This window comes from Rhinoderma darwinii, chromosome 1, assembly GCF_050947455.1.
Source record: "Rhinoderma darwinii isolate aRhiDar2 chromosome 1, aRhiDar2.hap1, whole genome shotgun sequence".
Taxonomy (NCBI): Eukaryota; Metazoa; Chordata; class Amphibia; order Anura; family Rhinodermatidae; genus Rhinoderma; species Rhinoderma darwinii.
In genome coordinates, this window is record NC_134687.1 from 424,697,123 (window position 1) to 424,721,899 (window position 24,777).

Consider the following 24,777-nt stretch of genomic DNA (forward strand, 5'->3'; position numbering starts at 1 on the left):
ATATATATTAGTCTGCTCTCTGTGTATGTTAAATCACAACATAACATTTGAATTAGATAATGGGCAGAAACATGACAGCAAAAAAGAAATAAAAACTCTGCAGAAGAATCATAAAAGTCTTCAGAACAGTGAAGAAAATGTGACTACATGAATGCTTCCAGCTCTATTGTCCCTTAGTGGCCCTAAATAATAAAAAGTTTTTCACTGCCCTCAATACATTCATCTTTTGTGCCATCAGTCGGTACATACTTGGACTACTCTCGAGAGCACGGTGGCCCCTCTGACCCGGGCAGGGTGGGGGTAATTGTTTTATCCCATAGTTCTTACAGGATTGACGTTTAAAAGCGACACACTTCAGCTCGCAGCCTCCGCTAATCCCACAGCTCTTTTATAATAGAGGAGAGTTGGCGTGTGAATGCGTCTTTGTCTCACCATCCTACTAGTAGTTGCCACAGCAACAGAATATGAAGCAGAAATGGGTGCCACGGGAACACAAGGACGTACAGTCCCAGAGGACAGGGCTATGAAAATAAGGTGGGCATATAAACTCCGTACAACCTTGGGGATGGTAGAATAAAAGCAGTCTCATATTAAGATCTCTGAATCTTTACAGTCATTGAAATAATAAATACATTGAGTAGGCCCTGTTCACACTGACATCACGGGTTCCGTTATTACAGGATAGATGGGGAATAGGACAAATCCAAATCCAGTATTCCAACAACCTATAATGACCTGAAACCTATTCTGATGTCTTTTATTGACTTATGGCTCGCACGGTTTCTATCATGTTTCGTCCTGTATTTCACTGTTCTGCCCTTTAAAATGTAACGTAAACCTGATGGAGAAGAACCGCAAATGTGAACATAGTTGTAAACAATCACAAACTATTAGACATCGCTTGACCCAACAAGTAATACTACAAAATACTCAAATAATATCCAATGTAAATGGGTGTATAATAAATAAATAAATATATAAACTATCCAAATAATGCATATGCCTAGTTTGGAAAACAAAATGTAAACGGACTAGGTGGTTACAGATCATAGAATAACTAGTAAATGTATCACTCCAGACAGAAGCGGACGACAGGCAAAGACAACTCAAACCAGCAGGACAACCAACTCATGCAATCCGATTCTTAGAGACTTGTTACAGGAAAGGACATCATACAAAAAGATGCATTTATTTTAATGAGCGGTAACTATACAGTTAATAAAACTAATGGATTGGGGTCTGGCTGCTGGGACTTCTAAGGCTGGGTTCACACGAGCATGTTCGGTCCCGGACCGAACGCAGTGCAGGGAGTTGACGCTAGGAGTCCCTCCACCTTCACTAGCCCACAACGCCATCTTTGCTCCACCATGCTTCCCTAACTATTTTAACCGGTCCTCGACTACCCCCTCCCCCCAATAAAAGAACAATTCTGTTATGCGGGATCTTTGGGGTCCTAGAAAACCGACAAGTGAAAACTGCGGGACCGATCCCACACCCAGGTACAGTTAACAGAGGCTCCAACTTCTTACTCTGCCCAATTTAAAGATGGCCGCATAAGAAGGAGACTTCCTGCTGCATACCAAGAAAGTTGTTGTCTGAAGGGGCGGGGCGCGAGTCTCCATGGTGACGGCCGTACACTGAGTGTTGCTGTCCGGTGTGGTAAACATGGAGTGCGAGCTACGGGAATATTTCCGCGCGGCGTTCGAGGACAAGCTGCTAGTGTGAGCACAGCTTCCATTATCTATCTGTATAGCTTTTTATGCTTTAGTACTTTTGCTAAATAAAAGCAAGTTTTATGAGAATACATTTTTTTGTCGCCACATAAACCCATGTTTTGTTATTTTTCCGTTCACGTAGCCGTATGTTTTTTTTGCAGGACTGATTGTATTTTAAAAAAAAAAAAAATTTCACCATATTGGGGTAGATGTAATTTCGTTTCCTAATGTTATCAATTTATTTACCGGGGGAATGGGAAAAAATATTTTTTTTTCCGCTTTATATGTTCATGCCATGAGCAATGTGGTTTAAAAAATGTGTTATCTTTTTTTCTAAGGGATGTTACGATTGCAGCTGTACTATATATATATATTTAGTAAATAAATATGAAAAACCCACTTTCTCCCCTTACAAACCGCTTTCTTATTAAAAAGTAAAATAGTTACACATATTTGGTATCACCACATCCGTAACGACCCCAACTATAAAGTTATTACGTTATGTAACCCGCTGAGCGAAGGCCTAAAAAAGTAAAAGCAAAGCAAAAATTGCTGTTTTCTTTGAATCCTGCATTAAAAAATATGTGATAAAAAGTGATCAAAAAGTCGCGTGTACTCCAAAATGGTACCAATAAAAACGACAAGTCGTCCCGCAAAACAAAGCCCTCATACAACTGCATCGGCGGAACAATAAAAAAGTTTTCTCTCCAAATATAGAGACACAAAAACAAATAATTTTGAAAACAAGGGATTTTACGGTGTTAGTCTGGATTCACACGAGCGTGTGCGTTTTGCGTGCGCAAAAAACGCTGCGTTTTACGTGCGCAAAAGGCACTTAATGGCTCCGTGTGTCAGCCCCGTATGATGCGCGGCTGCGTGATTTTCGCGCAGCCGCCATCATTATGACACTCCGTTTGGGTGTTTGTAAACAGAAAAGCACGTGGTGCTTTTCTGTTTACATTCATAGTTTTACAGCTGTTGCGCGAATCACGCGCGTCCCACGGAAGTGCTTCCGTGTGGTGCGCGTGATTTTCATGCACCCATTGACTTCAATGGGTGCGTAATGCGCGAAATACGCACAAAGAACAGACATGTCGTGAGTTTTACGCAGCGGACTCACACTGCGCAAAAATCACGGACTGTCTGTACGGCCCCATAGACTAATATAGGTCTGTGCGAGACACGTGAAAATCACGCGCGTTGCACGGACTTATATCACGTTCGTCCGAATAAGCCCTAAAAGTAGTAAAACATACAAAATCTATATAAATTTGGTATTGTTGCAATCGGAACAACTAAATAAAGTTATTATGTTATTTATACCATACGGTAAACGGCGTAAATTTAGGACGCAAAAAAATGTGGTGAAATTGCTGGTTTTTTTTCTATTACCCCCCAAAAAAAGTTAATCAATAAATAATATGTGCCCCAAAATGATGCTATTAAAAAACACAACTTGTCCCGCAAAAAACAAGACCTTATACAGCTATGTCGACGCAAAAATCAAAAACTTATAGCTATTGGAATGCGACGATGGAAAAACGTAAAAAATAGCTTGGTCATTAAGGGAGGGATATGTATGTATTACCAACGAGAGCTATTGCAGTGTAAGGCCTCATTCACACGATCGTATCAGATTTACGCGCGTGAATCGGGTCCGTGTGTGTTGCGTTATGCATCAGTGTGCTTTGTGATTTTTGTCATTTTTTTTATTTTTTATTTTTTTTTATCAATTGAATGGATGCGCAAATCACGCACCATGTGCATGTCGTTTTCACGCACCCATTGACTTCAATGGGCGCGTAGGTGCGTGATAACGCACCAATATAGGTCATGCAGTGAGTTTCATGCAGCGGACTCTCGCTGCGTGAAACTCACTGAATGTGTGAACGGCCCCCATTGAAATCAATAGGTCAGTGTGCTGCGTTGTTTCAACGCACAGCACAAGGACGTGATTCACGCTCGTGTGAGTGAGGCCTAAGTATAGCGAGCACCGTATTTCTCAACATCGTGCATGCTGATTTAGTAAAGTGTACAACTTGCAAACCACACTCCATTTCCTGCCAGTTGTAGACAATTCATAAGTGTCGGGGGCATGATAAATATGGCACTCCGCTTTCTTTTCAATGTAATTATGGAAGAATACTGCATTACATTAATAATAAACAGAGTGTCCATAAAAAGACGTCCTAAAATGCATCAAATGAGTTTATTTTCCCCATTTTAAGGCACGACTTCTAGTTGCATAAGTACGACAACAATGAGATGGCATAAGGAAGAGAAGTGCGTCTAACATGCCTAGTAAGTTGCGCCTCATTTAATATGCCACGTGTGCCATTTGGCGTAATTTGCGCCACTTTCAACGACTTGTAAATACTTGAATCCTACAACGCTATTGATATTCTCCCCTTTTGGGTTTCATCTGTTTGTCAGTAAAGCACTGGTTTGAAACCAATAATATTGCCTGCTGCTTCCCTGCAAGCACCATCAGCAAAATATAGGCATTGCTTACAGGAGGCTGTAATCTGTGCATGTCGTTCCCTCTGTGCCCTCGATCTCTAGTCCGGAATTAGATTTGCCTTCTCTGTTACTAGAATTGTTTTCTTGTAAAAAGTGGTTTAGAGAAAAATATTATATTATTGCATTGCACACAATGCACCTTCTTAGGGCTTGTCCACACACAACGGAATTGCTGCAGAAAATTTCTGCAGCAATTCCGTTGAAAGTCAAAGGCTTTCCACTGCGGCAAAAACGCACCATTTCCTGCGGTTTTTACGGCAGAAAAGGGTGCGGAATTGCTGCGTTTTTTTCAATGTTGGGAGATGGTGGCATCTCCTGCAAAACGCAGCAATTCTGGACACTTTCCGCAGCAGGAATTGACAAGCTGCACTCCGAAAAATACTGCAGTTCAATTTTGGCTCAGAAATCTTACGCAGCATGTGGATGAGATTTTTTAAATCTCATCCACTATGCTGCTACTGTATTCTGCTGCATTTTTTCCGGCCGGAAAAAACGTGGCACTTCTGTTATGTGTGGACGAGCCCTTAGGCTGGGTTCACACGACCTATTTTCAGACGTAAACGAGGCGTATTATGCCTCGTTTTACGTCTGAAAATAGGGCTGCAATACGTCGGCAAACATCTGCCCATTCATTTGAATGGGTATGCCGACGTACTGTGCAGACAACCTGTCATTTACGCGTCGTCGTTTGACAGCTGTCAAACGACGACACGTAAATGGACTGCCTCGGCAAAGAAGTGCAGGACACTTCTTTGCCACGTAATTTGAGCTGTTCTTCATTGAACTCAATGAAGCACAGCTCAAGATTTACGAGCGTCTCCGAGCGTCTCAGACGCCTCGTAAATTACGAGGAGGAGCATTTACGTGTGAAACGAGGCAGCTGTTAACAGTCTGTCTTTTCACACGTAAATGCCTCTCATCGTGTGAACATACCCTTACTGTAGAGCAGAGTTTCACAGTTTTTTCAGACTTGAGGCACCCCTGGAAAAAAAAATAGGTTATGTTCACACAACATTTTTTGTAAGGCAGAAAAAATCTGCCTCAAAGTTCCTTCAGGAATTTTGAGGCAGATTTTGAATTGACAGCGTTTTTTGCGTGTTTTTTTTGTCTGCTTTTTTTTTGTCTGCCTTTTTTTAAGTCGTTGAAGCTAATGCAAATGACGCAGGCAGAAAAGCACTCCAAACGAGCTCCGCAGGTATTTTCTGCCTCGTATTAATTTCAATTGGAGGTCAGAGGTGGAAACCACTCAAAGACCATCAGCCCGCCACTCACAGTAAAATGACCATCAGCCCGCCACTCACAGTAAAATGACCATCAGCCCGCCACTCACAGTAAAATGACCATCAGCCCCCCACACACAGTAAAATGACCATCGGCCCCCCACTCACAGATGCCCCTTGTAGGTAGTGCCACACAGCCCCCCTGGTAGGTAGTGCCACACAGCCCCCTTGTAGGTAGTGCCACACATCCCCCTTGAAGTTAGTGCCACACAGCCCCCTTGAAGGTAGTGCCACACAGCCCCCTTGAAGGTAGTGCCACACAGCCCCCTTGAAGGTAGTGCCACACAGCCCCCTTGAAGGTAGTGCCACACAGCCCCCTTGAAGGTAGTGCCACACAGCCCCCTTGAAGGTAGTGCCACACAGCCCCCTTGAAGGTAGTGCCACACAGCCCCCTTGAAGGTAGTGCCACACAGCCCCCTTGTATGTAGTACCACACAGCCCCCTTGTAGGTAGTACCACACAGCCCCCTTGTAGGTAGTGCCACACGGCCCCCTTTGTAGGTAGTGCTACACGGCCCCCTTTGTAGGTAGTGCCACACGGCCCCCTTGTAGGTAGTGCCACACGGCCCCCTTGTAGGTAGTGCCACACGGCCCCCTTGTAGGTAGTGCCACACGGCCCCCTTGTAGGTAGTGCCACATGGCCCCCTTGTAGATGGCAACTCCCACCCCCCTTCCTGTAAATAGTGCCACTATAGCTCCCTGAAGGAGTGGAATCCCCCTGTGGCCAGGAATTCCGCTCCTGGATGGAGCACTTGATGTCTGTGTCCACATATGGACAGTCAAAACAAGGGTAATTCCGGAAGCGGAATACCCGTCCACAGCGTAACCGTGGGGGGTGCCATCTAGTGAGGTAGAGGTTGCTATCTACAAGGGGGCTGCAAAAAATCTCCTCCTCCTCACATGCAGTTCGCAATGTGACGACGAGGAGAGAAAGCACGGCTGTGCCAGTGGTTCAGAGGAGTGTCGCGGCACCCCGGTTGAGTACCACTGCTGAAGAGGGTGCCCTTCTTTTCCATAATAAGTATTTATTAGAAATTACTTCACACTAATAAATACTCCATGCAAATTCAAATAGGCAGAGCTGAGCTTGTTGTTGTGTAGCAGTAAGTACAGGTTATCACGCTAGGACTGCGCGCTCTTGTGCAAATTCAGTGTGGTCATCTTCTGTATCGCAAAAGTAAAGCGAGTGTTTCCAGTGCACCAGTACTTCCATCCCCCATCGTGCAGGAAAAGATTGTTGCCAGTCCCCATTGCTGGGATTGGTAGTATTAGGTAGGAATTTTTAATTTTATTAGGAATTACAAGGTAAGTGTGTTTGTAGCAGAGATGACACTGTCATGATAGAGTATAGACACAACCATAGTCCTACTACAGTAATGGGATGTTTATCATTGCATTGTACTGGTTTTATTTTACAGGCGAATGCCAGATCGAGAGGATGATTTCCTGACACCTGCTACAAGAATTCTGGAGAAGAAGCGGGAGATGATTGAAGTTGAACAAGCTTTAAACACCCAAAAAGAGGTTCTCTTTTTTCCTTTCTATTTCTCAATGAATAGAGAAATATTGCTCAAATAACAGAACATTAAGGCCACGGTAACTCTTTACATTCTAGTACAGCTCCAAAACCGACCTCTAGCTGCTTTCCTGTAAAACCACATCACAGTATCAAATGTAAAAATTCAGTGCTTTGATGTTACTTCTATCTAAGGCCTCATGCACACGACCGTAGCCATGTGCACGGCCTTGATTTTCAGGTCGGCCGGCAGCGGAGTGTCACCTGCAAGCTGCCCGCAAATCGCGGGCCGGGCACATGGACGCGTTCATTATTTCCTATGAGCCTGGACATCAGAACACGGCCGTAATAAGACATGCCCTTTCTTTCTGCGGTCCGGGCTCCTGGGCCATACACGGACCGTGGAAACCACAGTCGTATGCATGGTCCCACAGGAATGAATGGGCCGCAATTCTCTTGTGGATTTTCGGGGGAATTGCGGCCGCAAAAGCACGTTTGTGTGCATGGGGCCTAAGGCTACATTCCTATGACAGTGAAAAAAACTGTCCATTAAAAACTGATCAACTGTCAGTTTTCATGGCTATTTTACATCAGTGTGTCTCTAAATTTTAAGGCTATATTCACACGACCGTGGAAAAAAATGTCCATTAGGGCCTGTTCACATCACCGTTCATTTCCGTTCCGAGGTTTCGTCGGAGGTTTCCGTCGGGTAAACCCTGCAACGGAAGGTGAAAGTGACAGCACAGCTTCCGTTTCAGTCACCATTGATCTCAATGGTGACGGAAACATCGCTAATGGTTTCCGTTCATCACCAGTCCGGCAGGTTTCCGGTTTTACGACAGAATCAATTGCAGAGTCGACTACGCTATTGATTCAGTCGGAAAACCGGAAACCTGCCGGAATGGTGACGAACGGAAACCATTAGCGATGTCTCTGTCACCATTGAGATCAATGGTGACTGAAACGGAAGCTGTGCTGTCACTTTCACTTTCCGTTGCGGGGTTCACCCGATGGAAACCTCCGACGGAACCCCGGAACAGAAAGCGAACCTTGATGTGAACAGGCCCTTAAAACCTGATCAACTGTCAGTATTTCATGGCCGTTTTGCATCAGTGTGTCTCCAAATTTTCATCCATTTCCAGTCCGTCTGTCCGTTTTTAATGGCCGTTTGACATCCGTTTTGCATCAGTTTTTCATGGCCGTTAAAAAAACTGATGAATTTCATTGGTCAGGCTTTTTTTGTCCCAACTCCCTGAAAACACCCAAAGGAAGGTCACATGTTCACCTAGACACTATTTACAGCCTCCTTGTATATGCCACACACCTCCTGTATATGATGCCACACACCTCCTGTATATGATGCCACATACCTACCTTCTGTATATGATGCGTCACACACCTCCCTGTATATGATGCGTCACACACCTCCCTGTATATGATGCGTCACACACCTCCCTGTATATGATGCGTCACACACCTCCCTGTATATGATGCGTCACACACCTCCCTGTATATGATGCGTCACACACCTCCCTGTATATGATGCGTCACACACCTCCCTGTATATGATGCGTCACACACCTCCCTGTATATGATGCGTCACACACCTCCCTGTATATGATGCGTCACACACCTCCCTGTATATGATGCGTCACACACCTCCCTGTATATGATGCGTCACACACCTCCCTGTATATGATGCGTCACACACCTCCCTGTATATGATGCGTCACACACCTCCCTGTATATGATGCGTCACACACCTCCCTGTATATGATGCGTCACACACCTCCCTGTATATGATGCGTCACACACCTCCCTGTATATGATGCGTCACACACCTCCCTGTATATGATGCGTCACACACCTCCCTGTATATGATGCGTCACACACCTCCCTGTATATGATGCGTCTCACACTTCCCCGTATATGATGCAACACACACACACACACCTCCCCGTATATGATGCAACACACACACCTCCCCGTATATGATGAAACACACACACCTCCCCGTATATGATGCAACACACACACCTCCCCGTATATGATGCAACACACACACCTCCCCGTATATGATGCAACACACACACCTCCCCGTATATGATGCAACACACACACCTCCCCGTATATGATGCAACACACACACCTCCCCGTATATGATGCAACACACAGCCTCCCCGTATATGTCACACACCTCCCCGTATATGCCACACACCTCCCCGTATATGCCACACATCTCCCCGTATATGCCACACAGCCCCGATATAGATGCCACACAGCCCGACATGAATGCCCTACACACTCACCGATGCAGTGCTGTCTTCTTCAGATAAGGTCTCTCTTCTTCACTGGATCTGCGAAGGCGACGTGATGACACTCACCATTGCAGCTCGTCTTCACTCGTGGTGTCTCGTCTGAACGGGATCTACAAAGGCGGCGCGATGACGTCATCTCGTTGCCTTCGCAGAACCCATGAAGACGAGAGACCACACGCGAAGAGGTCGGTGCGGCATCGGTGAGTGAGTGTCATCGAGCCGCCGATAGCCAGCAAGGGAACTAGCCAATCGCCATGTCACAGATCCGTTTTTAACGGTTGTTACACGTATTGAGAGCCGTTAAAAACGGATCCATTGACTTCTATGGGGGCCGTCAGGCCGTTAAAACGGCCAAAAATAGAACATGTCCTATTTTTTGACGCCCATTATTCACGGGCCATTTAAAAAAAAAAAAACGGCCATGTGAATACACCCATAGAACACCATTGTTCTGAAAATGGCCGTGTGACGGCCGTTAAAAGAACGGCCGTCACACGGCCATTTTTAACTGTTGTGTGAATAAGGCCTTATCCATTTCCAGTCCGTCTGTCTGTTTTTAATGGCTGTTTTTAACGGCCATGAAAAACACATGGCAAACGGGTGACAAACAAGGATGGATTTCATTTGTCAGGAGTTTTTTTTGTCCCAACCCCCTGAAAACACCACAGTGCCCATGTAGATTGTGCTGCAATATCCCTGTAGATAGTTCTACAGTGCCCACTGTAGATAATGCCCACATAGAGCCAGTGCCCACATATAAAGTGACATAGTGCCAGAGTGCCCATTGTAGATAGTGCCACAGTGCCCATGTAGATAGCACCAGTGTCCCCTGTAGATAGTGCCACAATGCCCATGTAGAAAGATACCAGCCCCCTCCCCTGTAGATAGTGCCACTGTAGCTCACTGTTGGAGCGGAATCATAGACGGAGCCCCTGACATATATGAACAGTAACGTCAGGAGAGTGGAATCCCCTGCCAGAGCGAGCCGGGGATTCCGCTCCTACAGGGGGCTACATTGGCGCTATCTATTGTGGATGGGGGGGCACTTGCTATCTTCAGGCAGGGCGGTGCTATCTACATGGAGGGGTGCTATCTAGAAGACTGGAGTCCCCGGTCAGAGATCTTGCGATGCTCTGGCTGAGGATTCCATTGTTGAAAGCCCTGACTTCACTGTCCTTATATGGACAGTAATGTCAAGGGCTTCCCCGGGCTCAGTGCTCAAAGTAGCGCTGTCTGCGGGGAGTCCTCGGCCAGGATAAATTTTTACCAGACGTTACAAGGATTAATTCCTGAAAAACGGCCGGTAAAAACTGATTCATTGACTTGTATGGGAGCCGTCTGGCCGTTAAAATGGGCAAAAATAGGACATGTCCTATTTTTTGATGGCCAATATTCACGGGCCGTTAAAAAAAAAACAGCTGTTTTTTACTGTCGTGTGAATGTAGCCTTAACGTCCAGATTCTAAAGTTACTGATGGTCTAGGTCATGTATTTTTGTCCCACAATCGAGAATCGTAATACTACACAGAATATCGGTATCAAAGTCCAAATTCTGGTATCGTGACAATCCTAAACAGGCCCAATGCAAGCTGCCGTTCCTCACATATGTTTTTAATGACCATCAACATCACGTATAAAGTGGCTAATAAAACTCTTAATATTAAATCAAGGTTTATTGATATCTTGACCCATAGAACTTCTCTTGCTCAGCCTTTAGTTCTGTAAAAGCACGCAGTATATCCACCCTGTGCTCTGCAGGGAATTCCGGGCGAAAAACCGCACCAATGTTTCATCCCAGGAGACCGCTGCAGCGGCGGTCACATGGGATGGAGCGTCATCCAGGCCAGCCTCTTGGGATGATGTTTCATCCCATGTGACCGAGGCTACAGCCTGTGATTGGCTGCAGCGGTCACATGGGATGAAACATCATCCCAGAAGGCCGCGCTGGAGGGAGGAACACAGACTTCTGGGTAAGTATGGGATTTTTTATGTTTTTTTTTTCGTTGCAAACCCGGAGCAAAAAACGCAACAATTGCTATTTGTTGCAGGTTTAATCTCGCCATTGAGTTTAAAGGGAATGTGTCGCAAATTAAACCTTTTTTTTTAAGTGTCGTTACTTACTTCAATTATATTTTTTACGTTTTTTGCTGTATTTTTTTTTTTTTCCGTATGGTGGAAAGTATTAAAAATTAAATAATAATTTGACATGTTTTCCAATGTTGGCCACCAGGGGGAGCACTTCCCAGAATTACAGCAAGGTGAATAAGGCAAAGCAACCTGACTCACAGCTGCTGTAAATGTGGGAGGGAACCTCACCCCCCCCCCCCCCCCCCCTCTCACAAGCCAGGAAAAGGTGTCTTCAAATTGCTAAGCAGTGTCCGGCAGCCATATTGGGTGTGATTCTGCAGCTGGAAGAAGTTATAGGACACACCAAAATGCTAAGGCTATGTTCACACAGAGTATTTTGCAGGAGGAATATCTGCCTCAAAATTCCGTTTGGAAGTTTGAGGCAGATTTTCCTCTCCCTCCACGCCGATTTTCCCGCCGTTTTTCGCCCGCGGCCATTGAGCGCCGCAGGCATAAAACACAGCGAAATTAGCTTTCTCTGCCTCCCATTGAAGTCAATGGAAGGTCAGAGGCGTAAACGCCCGAAGATCGGGCATGTCGCTTCTTTTTCCCGCGAGGCAGTTTTACTGCTCGCGGGAAAAAGACGCCGACGCCTCCCATTGAAATCAATGGGAGGCATTTTAGGGCCGTTTTTGCCGAGTTTTGCGACGCGGTTTCCGCATCAAAAAACTCGGCAAAATACTCCGTGGGAACATAGCCTAAGTGTATGTTCACACGCTTACTAAACAAAGGGAAAACAGCTCCTGATTTTCAGCCATTTTTTAATCAAACTCGCGTTTTTTAACGGCCGTTTTTGGAGCTGTTTTTCTGTAAAGTCAATGAAAAACGGCTCCAAAAACGTCCCAAGAAGTGATGTGCACTTCATTTTGGTCGGGCGTCTTGTTACGTGCCGTTTTTGGAAAACTACCACGTAAAAAACGCCCTGTCGGAACAGAACGCCGTATTTCCCATTGAAACCAATGGGTAGATGCTTGTAGGCGTTCTGCTTCCGATTTTTTAGCTGAAAACATTGTGTGTGAACATACCCTTAGGGTATGTGGACACACTAACTGCATTTACGTCTGAAATGACGGAGCTGTTTTCAGGAGAAAACAGCTCCGTCATTTCAGACGTAATTGCTCGTACTCGCGTTTTGCGAGGCGTCAATTACGGCCGTAATTTGGAGCTGTTCTTCATTGAATTCCTGCACTTCTTTGCCGAGGCTGTTATTTTACGCGCCGTCTTTTGACAGCGACGCGTAAAATTACAGGTCGTCGGCACAGTACGTCGGCAAACCCATACAAATGAATGGGCATATGTTTGCCGACGTTTTGGAGCCGTCTTTAAAGGCGATAAATAGGTAGTGTGAACCCAGCCTTAGAATGATGAAAGTGAAGTGAATGACTTTTCAGTTGACCGGTTCACACGGCGTGTATTTGACATGTTTTTTTTTTGCACATTTTACGTGCAAAAAAACCACATAAAAAAACGCTTGATTACACTTGATTTTTGCGTGTTTGGGGGATTTGTGTGTGTGTGTGTGTGGGGGGGGGGGGGGGGTGCTCGCCGCTGATTCTTCAAAACAGCTGATAAGCGGCTATGAAGTATCAGCGGCGCCCGTGCACACTCCGCTCTGCCACACACACACGGGAAAAGTCTTAAAGGGGTCGTCCAGGAAAACATGGCGCCGCACCTGTCCTCAGGTCGTGTGTGGTATTACAGCTCTGTCCTATTCACTTCAATGGAGGTGAACTGCAATACCAGACACAACCTGAGGACAGGTGCGGCGCTGTGTCTCCAATCCGGACACCCCTTCTGTCCTGAGATGACCCGACGGGGGAGGCGGGTGTCAGAGCCACCCACCGCCATCACTGCAGACAGAACCACACAACTACGGCATGAGGGCAGGGCTTGTCCTGAGTGCACTGTCTCTTGTTATGGACAGATTTATAGTCACATGAACCCCGTCTGAGGAATCGGTAACCTAGGTCCGATCACATGACAGAGGGGGATCACCAAAAACCCTGTGCACCCTCAGCCCGTCCATCCAGCCCTTTCCTGGTTATATCTGCTTCTGGGAAAGCTGGGTGACCACCATTACCCCTCCTACTGGAGTGTGTTTGGGGATGTGACTAATGAACCTCTCACACTCCAGTAGGATGGGTAATGGTGGTCACCCAGCTTTCCCAGACCCCTGAACGGTAAATCTCTGTAGTTGTGCTGAGACTGAGAGGTTCATTAGTCACATCCCCAAACAGTCTCAGCATGTTGCATCATGTGTCCTTCATACAGGGGGGGCGTCGGGGGAGCCCGTCGGGGTTCACGAGAGCGGGTGTCTGTGAGATAGAGAGTGGGACATGCAGAGACACACATCTTACCTGCAGTGCAGCTGGTCTTCATGATGGCGCCTGCTTTCTCCATGCAAACAGCTGCTCTGCTCTGTGTGACTCTGACCTGCGTCTGCGCAGTACAGAGCCAGAGAGCAAAGTCAATGGAACGGCTCCCGTTCATTAACTCCTATGCACTGTAGCTGCCGTATTCCATCTCAGTATGTGTCGTTAATCGACACCTAAAGAGATGAAAAACAAAATGGCAGCCCCCATAGTGAAGTAAAAGTTAGAAAAAAGAAAAAAGTAAAACACGAACACACAAATAAATAAAATGTATTTTAATAACATACTAAAAGCAATATTATATTAAAAAAAAAAAAATCCGCGACACCCGTCCTTTAATAGGGAAAACTCGCAACAAATAAGCAGTGTTTATGCAAATACAATTGACATGCTTCGGAATAAAACTCTGCAGCGCACGTCAATTTCTGAGCGGCTTTTCCGCTCCGTATTTACGCAGCGCGTGGATGAGATTTGTTCTATCTCATCCACTCAGTTGCTGCTGTAGTTGCTGCGGATTTTCCACAATGAATTCCGTTGCGGAAAACCTGCAGTATTTACGCAACGTGTCAACTCACCCTACATGTTTATATTTCACTCCTGGTTTTGGCCTCCAAATACTGACCAGAATACTGACGTGTGCATGAGTCCTTATACAAAATACTGACCAAGTGGCCATGTGAAAATGACCTAAAGTTCCTCATTTCAGTTGACAAGCTTCTGACTAGGCCACTGGAATCTTTAAGTTTTTATGTATTTAGCATCAGTTACTGACCACAGAAAAGATAGGGAATATTCCAGTTAGTGCTTATTCACATGAGCGTTGTACACGTTTGTGTGACGGCCGTTAAAGCCATAGCAGTAGCACTGCAGTAGCAGTGGTGTGGAGAGGGGCTTCTACAACTACAATAGTGTTTGTTTTCCACACTGTACTTTATCAAGCAGGCTATTATACTTTAAAAATAGTTTTTCCGCAACATTCCAAAAAAAGATACAAAATGTTTTCCAATAAACAAGTGTATTATAAGAACAGGTTTTTGTTGGGCTCAGCAGGCTTTTCTTTTGTTTTATAGAAATCCATTGGTTTTGCTTAAACTATTAAACTACACACAGCATTTTGCTGCGTTTTTTTTATGGCGGTTTTGGGAGCCTTTTGTGGTGCTTTTTTTTAGTTCGGCCAGATGTTACATTAAAGTCTATAGTAAAATATAAAATGCGTTTTGGTTCTGTGCCGTTTTTGGGGCAATTTTGTGGTCAGTGGCGTTTTTTGTTTTTTTTCCAAATGCAGTATGCTCTGGGTATGGTGTTTTTGTTCAGGCGTTTTTCCCATTTTCTTAACTATAGGACTTCAAAAAACGCTAGAAAAAAAGCATATACAATATGACAATAAATGAGAAACGCCACCAAAAACGCATGTTGCATTTTAATAACGCTAGCGTTTTTTATGCAGTTTAGGCCTCTTGCACATGGCTGCGCCCCCGTAATCATGGTCCGCGATTACAGGTACGGCCAGCCGCTGGTGGACGCGGACAGCCACCCGCATTTTCGGCCCGTGCTCCCATATAAAGTATGCCAAAACCGGCAAAAATTTTCAGTGAGTCCTTAGAGAGCGATCTGTTGTAGCCGCGGCCGAAACTCCACTCACTTGCGGTGGCCAATAACATACCCTTACAGACGCATTTCCGCATGCTCTCAAGGTTCACACCTTTCCTCAGGACAGAAGGGTTGATATGAAGCATATCCCTGCCTTTAAGGGGGGATTTACACGTGCGTGTGCGTTTTGCGCTCGCAAAAACCGTGGCGTTTTGCGTGTGCAAAAGGCACTTAACAGCTCAGTGTGTCATCACATAGGATGTGCGGCTGCGTGATTTTCGCGCAGCCGCCATCATTATGACACTCCGTTTGGATGTTTGTAAACAGAAAAGCACGTGGTGCTTTTCTGTTTGCAAACATACTTTTGACTGCTGTTGCGCGAATCACGCTTGTCCCACGGAAGTGCTTCCGTGTGGTGCGTGTGATTTTCACGCACCCATTGACTTCAATGGGTGCGTGATGCACGAGCAACGCAGAAATATAGGACATGTTGTGATTTTTACGCAACGGACTCACGCTGCGCAAAAATCACGAACTGTCTGCACGGCCCCATAGACTAACATAGGTCCGTACGACACGTGTGAAAATCACGCGCGTTGCACAGACGTATATCACGTACGTGTAAATCCGCCCTAAGATCGCACCAAGGTTCAGCCTAACGAATGAGCCTGCTTTCAGGTCTAGAAACAAAACTCCTGCATTCAATAGTGACTATGGAACCTTCCCATTTACTCCCCAGGCAACTCCAGGTCTTTTGCTTTTGTTTTTCTTTCTAAACTGGATTCAGAATATTCAAACAGACTGTCCTGTAACTTTAGGGTATGTTCACACGGCCTATTTTCGGCTGTTTTTCGGGCCGTAAACGCCCGAAAAACGGCCAAAAAATCGGAAGCAGAACGCCTCCAAACATCTGCCCATTGACTTCAATGGGAAAAATGGCGTTCTGTTCCGATGGGCCGTTTTTAAAAAGAAACGGACACGGAAAAGAGGAGCAGGTCACTTCTTGGGACGTTTTTGGAGCTGTTTTTCATACTCTATTGAAAACCGCTCCAAAAACGGCCGTAAAAAAAGCAGCGAAAAACGTGAGTGGCTTAAAAAAAACGTCTGAAAATCAGGAGTTGTTTTCCCTTGAAAACAGCTCCGTATTTTCAGACGTTTTTGAGTTTGCGTGTGAACATACCCTTATCCAAAAACATGCTGAAACTTTCACACTGTTCCTCCCCCCATGGTTCTCTTGGAAGGTACTGATTTTCCTTGTGGAGATGCAGCTGGTTAGGCCTAGTTCACACAGTTTTTGCAGGCAGAAAAAATCTGCCTCAAAATTCTTTGGCGCAGTCTTTGCCGCGTTTTTAGCTCAAGGCCATTGTAGCTAATGCAGGGACCGCAGGCAAAAAACAAACACAGTGAAAAACGCTTGGAAACTAGCGCCTCAGGATTTTTCTGCCTCACATTGATTTCAATGGGAGGTCAGGGGCGGAACCGTGGCAAGACAGGACATGTCGATTTTGGGAACGATTCCGATATGGTTTCCGCGTCAAAATCGGCACCGAAAAACTCTGGGCCTTTAAGGGTATGTTCACACGGAGTGTTTTCAGCCGTTTTTCGGGCTGTAAACGTCCCGAAAAACGGCTGAAAAATCGGAAGCAGAACGCCTCCGAACATCTGCCCATTGATTTCAATGGGAAAAACAGAGTTCTGTTCCGATGGGGCGTTTTTTTATGCGGCCGTTTTTAAAAACGGCCACGTAAAAAAACGCCCGCGAAAAAGAAGTGACTCATAGACTCTATAGAAAAAACGCTCCAAAAACAGCCGTTAAAAACGCAGCAAAAAACGCGACTTTGATTAAAAAACATCTGAAAATCAGGAGCTGTTTTCCCTTGAAAACAGCTCCGTATTTTGAGACTTTTTTTATTTTGTGTGTGCACATACCCTAAAAGGGTTTTCTTTTCCCCTAGGGAGCATTGCCCTTAGGGTATGTGCACACACACTAATTACGGATGTAATTCGGGCGTTTTTGCCCCGAATTACGTCCGAAAATAGCGCCTCAATAGCGTTGACAAACATCTGCCCATTGAAAGCAATGGGCAGACGTTTGTCTGTTCACACGAGGCGTATATTTACGCGCCGCTGTCAAATGACGGCGCGTAAATAGACGCCCGCGTCAAAGAAGTGACCTGTCACTTCTTTGGCCGTAATTGGAGCCGTTATTCATTGACTCCAATGAATAGCAGCGCCAATTACGTCCGTAATGGACGCGGCGTTCAAGCGCCTGCACATGCCGTTACGGCTGAAATTACTGGGATGTTTTCAGGCGGAAACATCCGCGTAATTTCAGCCGTTACGGACGCTGTCGTGTGAACATACCCTTAGAGGGATTTTCCCATCAGAGACATTTATGACACATCCACCGCATATGTCATAAATGTCGGATCCCACCTCAATTTCTAGAACGGGGTCCCCTAACCCTCGTTCCACTGCTCTGTGTTGTGGCTGAAGCGTGTGATTCCCGAGCATGAATTACGGAAACCGCGTAGCTCGCTGAGCTACGCATGGAAGTTACGAGGTAGCTCGCATGCTACGCTGCTTTCGTAACTGCCGTTCACTACTATGGGAGTTACGGAAAGCTGAGCTACGCTGCTTCTGTAATTCATTGTCGGAAATCAAACGCTTCAGCCACAACACAGAGCGGTAGGTTTAGGGTGCCCCGTTCTAGAGATAGGTGCGGGTCCCAAAGGTGGCACTCGCATCTATCCGACATTTATGACAAATATGTGTACTTTTTTAACGGTTACATTTTTTTCTATAATAAAAGGCTTCTTATATGAAAAAAAACCTTTTATAAAACATTTTTATTAACTTTTTGTTCCTTTTTTTTTTTTTTACTTCTTACACTTATCTTTTTTGCCTGTAGCTCTGATCGCTGCTAGAATACATTACACTGCCTAGGTAGTGTAATGTATTCCAACTCTCAGTGTGACGTAACAGTCACTGACAGTAAGGGTATGTGCACACGATGAGAGACTTTTACGTCTGAAAAGACAGACTGTTTTCAGGAGAAAACAGCTGCCTCGTTTCAGTCGTAAAAGCTCCTCCTCATATTATGCGAGGCGTCTGTGACGCTCGTAAATCTTGAGCTGCTCTTCATTGAGTTCAATGAAGAACGGCTCAAATTACGTTGCAAAGAAGTGCCCTGCCCTGTAAATTACAGGTCGTCTGCACAGTACGTCGGCAAACCCACGTATTGTAGCCCTATTTTCAGGCGTAAATCGAGGCATAATACGCCTCGTTTACGCCTGAAAATAGGTTGTGTGAACCCAGCCTAAGCCTATGAGGACCAGCCAGAGGTCCTCATAGGTCTCCATACAGACTGGGAGGCAGTTATTTGGCCTCTGGTTGCCACGACAACCATCGGCAACCGCCACGATTGCATGGCGGCTACCGATGTACGACAAACCCACTAAATGCGGTAATCGCAATCGATTGCCGCATTTAAGGGGTTAATTGCCAAAATCAGCGGCCAAGAGCCGCTGATCGGCAATAGTGGAGTGTCAGCTGTCAGGGACAGCTGACTTCCCGTTTCACTCTGACAGGAAGCCTATCAGGAGGCTGGTCTTCATAGGCTTCCGTAAATGGCAGACACGGAAGCCATTGTTTGTCCTCCGGTTACCATGCTAACCATCTGCAAACCTCGCAATTTCATCATGGGGTCTGCCAATGTGCTAGAAACCCCTAAAATGCGGCGATTGCAATCGATCGCCGCATTTAAGTGTTAATTGCCTAAATCAGCGGCTATGATCCGCTGATCGGCAACAGTAGAGTGTAAAAATGCATCGCCTATGCCTGTCTTCCTCTTTCATGATAACTGACAAGTTACATGAGTCTGCCTGCCCGCATTCACTTCTCTGCAGTAGACTCTGCTGATGGGGAAGGTTTGAGAATACTGTTTGCTTGTTTGTGCAATGGAAGAAAATGGTAGTGTTTAGTCCAGTCTAGAAACGTAGAATATACATAAAATAAAGAAAGATAGATTTGTCCGCTGACTGTCCACTATAAATTGTGTAAGTTTAAGCTTGTCTTACTGTGTCAATGTATAGCTTTTCTGAACCTTTATTATATTATACTTCCTGTCAGTCACCCTTCTCAATAAACAAAAGCTGATCCACAGAATTGACATATTGCAGTCTCTCTTCCCCCGTGGTCCATAAAGTTTGGAGGCCTTGAGCAGTTGCCCAGTTTGCCCCCTTAACTCCAGGCCTGTATGAAAACACAGGCAACATTTGTGGGCTAAACTTTTTTTAATTAGTCATTAAATAAACTAGGAAAATTCTGCGGGCAAGTGAATTTTATTCCTGATTCCAGATCATATATATCAGTTGAATAGCCATCATGAAGAAGATGAGGCCAGATGTTGCAGACGTTCTCCGTTATGTTCTGTCTTTGAGACTGTGATGTTTTGGCTGTGAGAAACGGCACCAAATTAAAAACCAATTGTAATTAATGAATTGATAGTATTGGGGTGATGCCACATGTTATGGCCATTGTGTGTCCATTTTGCGCACTTTTGCGTTTTTCTAAATGAGGTTTTTGACTGCAAAACCGGCACCACAAGTGTAGGTGAGGTTCAGTCTATTCCTCTGTCAAGTTGATAACCATATCAAAGTTCTCTGCAATAATCTAATACTATTTAAACAAGTGTTTTTTTAAAGATGCCCATTTTTTTTTTTTCAACAAGATAATGCCTTGTAATGTCTTACTCTGCCCCTTTTTGTTTTACCACAGGAATTTCAGATGAAGGGTGAGAGTCTGCAGCAACGTCGTGCTGAACTTGAACACAAAGAAGAAAAACTCAAAGACTCCTTGTTCAAATTTGATAAGTTCCTCAAGGTTTGCTCCGCTGCTTGCTTTACTATACAGACTTTGAAGCCATTTGTACAGATAACGTTTCTATTTAAGGCCTCATGCACACGACCATGTTTTGTCCATGATATACGGACCGTATGTCGCTGGTATTTCCTGGACTGACCACAGTTCAGGGAGCCGGGCTCCTAGCTTCATAGTTATCTATGAAGCTAGAAGTCCCTGCCTCTCTGGAAATACTGTCCTGTACTGTAATCATGTTTTCAGTACGGACCAGTATTCCTGTGGAAAGGCAAGGACTTCTAGCATCGTACATAACTATGATGCTAGGAGCCCGGCTCCCTGAACTGTGGTCAGTCCGGGAAATACGCCCGACATATGGTCCGTATATCACGGACCAAACACGGTCGTGTGCATGAGGCCTAAGCATTACGTCTCATTTATCACAGATGTCTAACAGACTAGACTTGTTACCCAGAGCAACCAATCACAGTCCAGCTTTCTTTTTTCCTGAGCAGTTCAGGAAAAGAAGGCTGAGCTCTGACTGGTTGCTAGGCCTGACTCATTTGTAAAAACTTTCAACCGGCTGCGTTTTATTTTTCCTACGGCAAGTTCAACAACAGGGGGTATGCTTGTATGGCACACCAGTATTAAGAAATATGCTAAAGTAAATCCTCCATTTCTGCTATAAAACTTTGTGTGACGATCTCCTTTAGGATGCCGTATTAAGACGCTATAGTGGAGATTTATTATCCGCTGGTTCAGCCACCGTTGTGCTGTATTCCCCAACATGGTGCTCGTCTGTTGAGAAATACTGCATGCGGTACTGAATAATGCCAGGTTGTGCGACATTAGTATTCTACACTGCTGTACTCTGCCAGTTTTAGTAAATGCACCCCCCAGTGTTTTATTGTAAAAAATACACTACCGTTCAAAAGTTTAGGGTCACTTAGAAATTTCCTTACTTTTGAAAGAAAAGCGCAGTTTTTTTCAATGAAGATAACATAAAATTAATCAGAAATACACTCTATACATTGTTAATGTGCTAAATGACTATACTAGCTGCAAATGTCTGGTTTTTAATGCAATATCTACATAGGTGTATAGAGGCCCATTTCCAGCAACCATCACTCCAGTGTTCTAATGGTACATTGTGTTTGCTAACTGTGTTAGAAGGCTAATGGATGATTAGAAAACACTTGAAAACCCTTGTGCAATTATGTTAGCACCGCTGTAAACAGTTTTGCTGTTTAGAGGAGCTGTAAAACTGACCTTCCTTTGAGCTAGTTGAGAATCTGGAGCATTAAATTTGTGGGTTCGATTAAACTCTCAAAATGGCTAGAAAAAGAGAGCTTTCATGTGAAACTCGACAGTCTATTCTTGTTCTTAGAAATGAAGGCTATTCCATGCGAGAAATTGCCAAGAAACTGAAGATTTCCTACAACGGTGTGTACTACTCCGTTCAGAGGACAGCACACACAGGCTCTAACCAGAGTAGAAAGAGAAGTGGGAGGCCCCGCTGCACAACTGAGCAACAAGACAAGTACATTAGAGTCTCTAGTTTGAGAAATAGACGCCTCACATGTCCTCAACTAGCAGCTTCATTAAATAGTACCCGCAAAACGCCAGTGTCAACGTCTACAGTGAAGAGGCGACTCCGGGATGCTAGCCTTCAGGGCAGAGTGGCAAAGAAAAAGCCATATCTGAGACTGGCTAATAAAAGGAAAAGATGAATATGGGCAAAAGCACACAGACATTGGACAGAGGAAAATTGGAAAAAAGTGTCATGGACAGACGAATCGAAGTTTGAGGTGTTTGGATCACACAGAAGAACATTTGTGAGACGCAGAACAACTGAAAAGATGCTGGAAGAGTGCCTGACGCCATCTGTCAAGCATGGTGGAGGTAGTGTGATGGTCTGGGGTTGCTTTGGTGCTGGTAAAGTGGGAGATTTGTACAAGGTAAAAGGGATTTTGAATAAGGAAGGCTATCACTCCATTTTGCAATGCCATGCCATACCCTGTGGACAGCGCTTGATTGGAGCCAATTTCATCCTACAACAGGACAATGACCCAAAGCACACCTCCAAATTATGCAAGAACTATTTAGGGAAGAATCAGGCAGCTGGTATTCTATCTGTAATGGAGTGGCCAGCGAAGTCACCAGATCTCAACCCCATAGACCTGTTGTGGGAGCAGCTTGACCGTATGGTACGCAAGAAGTGCCCATCAAGCCAATCCAACTTGTGGGAGGGGCTTCTTGAAGCATGGGGTGAAATTTCTCCCGATTTACCTCAGCAAATTAACAGCTAGAATGCCAAAGGTCTGCAATGCTGTAATTGCTGCAAATGGAGCATTCTTTGACGAAAGCAAAGTTTGAAGGAGAAAATTATTATTTCAAATAAAAATCATTATTTCTAACCTTGTCAATGTCTTGATTATATTTTCTAGTCATTTTACAACTCATTTGATAAATATAAGTGTGAGATTTCATGGAAAACACAAAATAGTCTGGGTGACCCCAAACTTTTGAACGGTAGTGTAAATAAAAAAGTCTTGATTTTTCCAGCTTTTCACTCCCAGGTTTTAGTAGGTCATGCAATAAATGATGAGGTGTAAAACTTTACAAGAGTAGTCGAGGAAAGAGGAGAGGACAGCGGCGAACGTAGGGTATTTCTATGTACCTGGTGACCGTTTTAGCTCTATTGTTCCTGAAAATGGCAGCTGTAAGCCAATTCTAGAATTCTTTTATTTGGACTTTTTATCCAACAATGCATATACCGAATTTGACCTGGTGAGCTTATACGCCGCAGCCAGTCTAAGCACGCAGAGCTGCAGTGTAAAGCATTGCAGGAGGGACAGAGCAGAATTCTGAGCCATTGATAAGAAAAAAGGGGGATTTTAGAGTCCCTGTAAACACTGTTGCTCTTCTCCACTGGGACATAGCAAAGGTGAAGAGCTAAAAAGCAGCCAAGCAAGTAACTAAAATAAATGGCAGGTAAGTATTGCTCTTAGCTAACAACTTGGACATCTCCTATAGGAACTTCAGTGGGATCAGTATGACTATGGTTTATATATAAGTTGGGGATTGGAATCCAAGGAAACCACTGGTATTACCTGACAAAATACTAGTGCTTCTTAATGCCTATACCAGCTCTGCTATACTATATCGGTTATATAGGGAATATGATATTGTCTGTCAGGACAATAGAATTTCTAGAAGGCTCCTATATCAGATTGCATAAAACCCCGCACACTTTTCTTTGTAGGAAAACGACTCAAAACGAAAGCGTGCACAACATAAAGCAGGTGAAGAGCGACAGCTGGCAGCGCAAAAGGAACGGGAAGCAATACGTTTACAGGCTGAAACCATACAGCTGCATACTCGTAAGGAGAAGCTGCTGCACCGTCAAGTGAAGAATAGCATTTATCAACGCTACCTGCAGAGGGTGTTAGAGAGGACGGAAGAGGTAAGTAGTTAAATCTTTTAGGCATGTAGTAAAGCAGTAGTAGCCAATGACTGTACAATACATTTATTCTGTTCTTAGGTATATGAATAACATAACATTTAAACTGTCAGGGTTCCTTTCCCTGTGATTTCACACCGAATAACCACCTCTGTAAATTTGAAACTGAGTGCATGCGTAGAAGAAATACACCAGCCAGAGAAGTGTTAGGACGGTTCCTCTCTCAGTGAAGCAGGAAATGCAACTGCACTTTATTACCCAAGAGTTACAAGTTTTCTCAGTAAAAATGTGGGACTTGCTTAAGCCCCATTGGTTCTATTCAGTTGTGACGTTCATCTGCACACTCCTCTTGCATTCCAGGGCGGTGTCTCTATGGGCGTTGTCCCAGATGCAGGCGCCATCTTGCTGTATAAATTCTTTGTGAAATATACTGATATGTAGCTTATGTAAGGATAATAATGTTTTTGCAAGCAATATACATGCTTATGATCCCTCACAAAACCACCTGCCTAATATTGTGTAGGTCCCCCTACAGCTCTGGCCTGTCAAGGCATTGACTCCACAAGACCTCTGAAGGTGTCCTGTGGTATGTGATACCAAGAAGTTAGCAGCAGATCTTAAAGGGAATGTGTCCTCTATATTTTCAGAAAATCCTAACACAGAATTCACTGTTGATAATAGGTGATGGTCACAGCTCACCTCCTCCATCTCCTTTCACAGTGACCTCTGCTCAGGTCACAGAGTACGCCTAGAAAATTTTCCCTCAGAAGTCAATGGGTTCCTATGGTCCATTTTGGTGCTGTAAAGCATATCTCCAAATGCTGGTAAAAGCTCAGGCAAGATGTCTACCCTATAATCACGAACAAAATATAGAATTAAAAAAATAATTTACAATGAAAGACTAAAAACTGATACCAAAAAAAAAGGTGTTTCACTATCTGGTTCTAATTAGTAAAAAAAAAATATATATACACAGTCGAGTCACATTATTATGCCCACCAGCTGATATCCAGAGTAA

General features: G+C 44.6%; 1 protein-coding gene across 2 annotated transcripts in view; it reads left to right on the top strand.

Moving 5' to 3' along the window:
• The first annotated feature begins 455 nt into the window (after nucleotides 1-455).
• CFAP73 (cilia and flagella associated protein 73) overlaps nucleotides 456-24,777 on the top strand; it is a 35,464-nt gene continuing 11,142 nt past the window's right edge. The window contains exons 1-4 of one of the 2 annotated variants that reach the window (XM_075853467.1): nucleotides 456-534; nucleotides 6,933-7,038; nucleotides 20,216-20,320; nucleotides 23,562-23,762. In XM_075853467.1, coding sequence (XP_075709582.1) covers nucleotides 476-534; nucleotides 6,933-7,038; nucleotides 20,216-20,320; nucleotides 23,562-23,762 — 471 coding nt within the window. In that variant the 5' untranslated portion in view covers nucleotides 456-475. Of the gene's footprint in view, nucleotides 535-1,632; nucleotides 1,722-6,932; nucleotides 7,039-20,215; nucleotides 20,321-23,561; nucleotides 23,763-24,777 lie in introns of those variants that run through there. The other variant, XM_075853476.1, reaches the window with a different exon arrangement.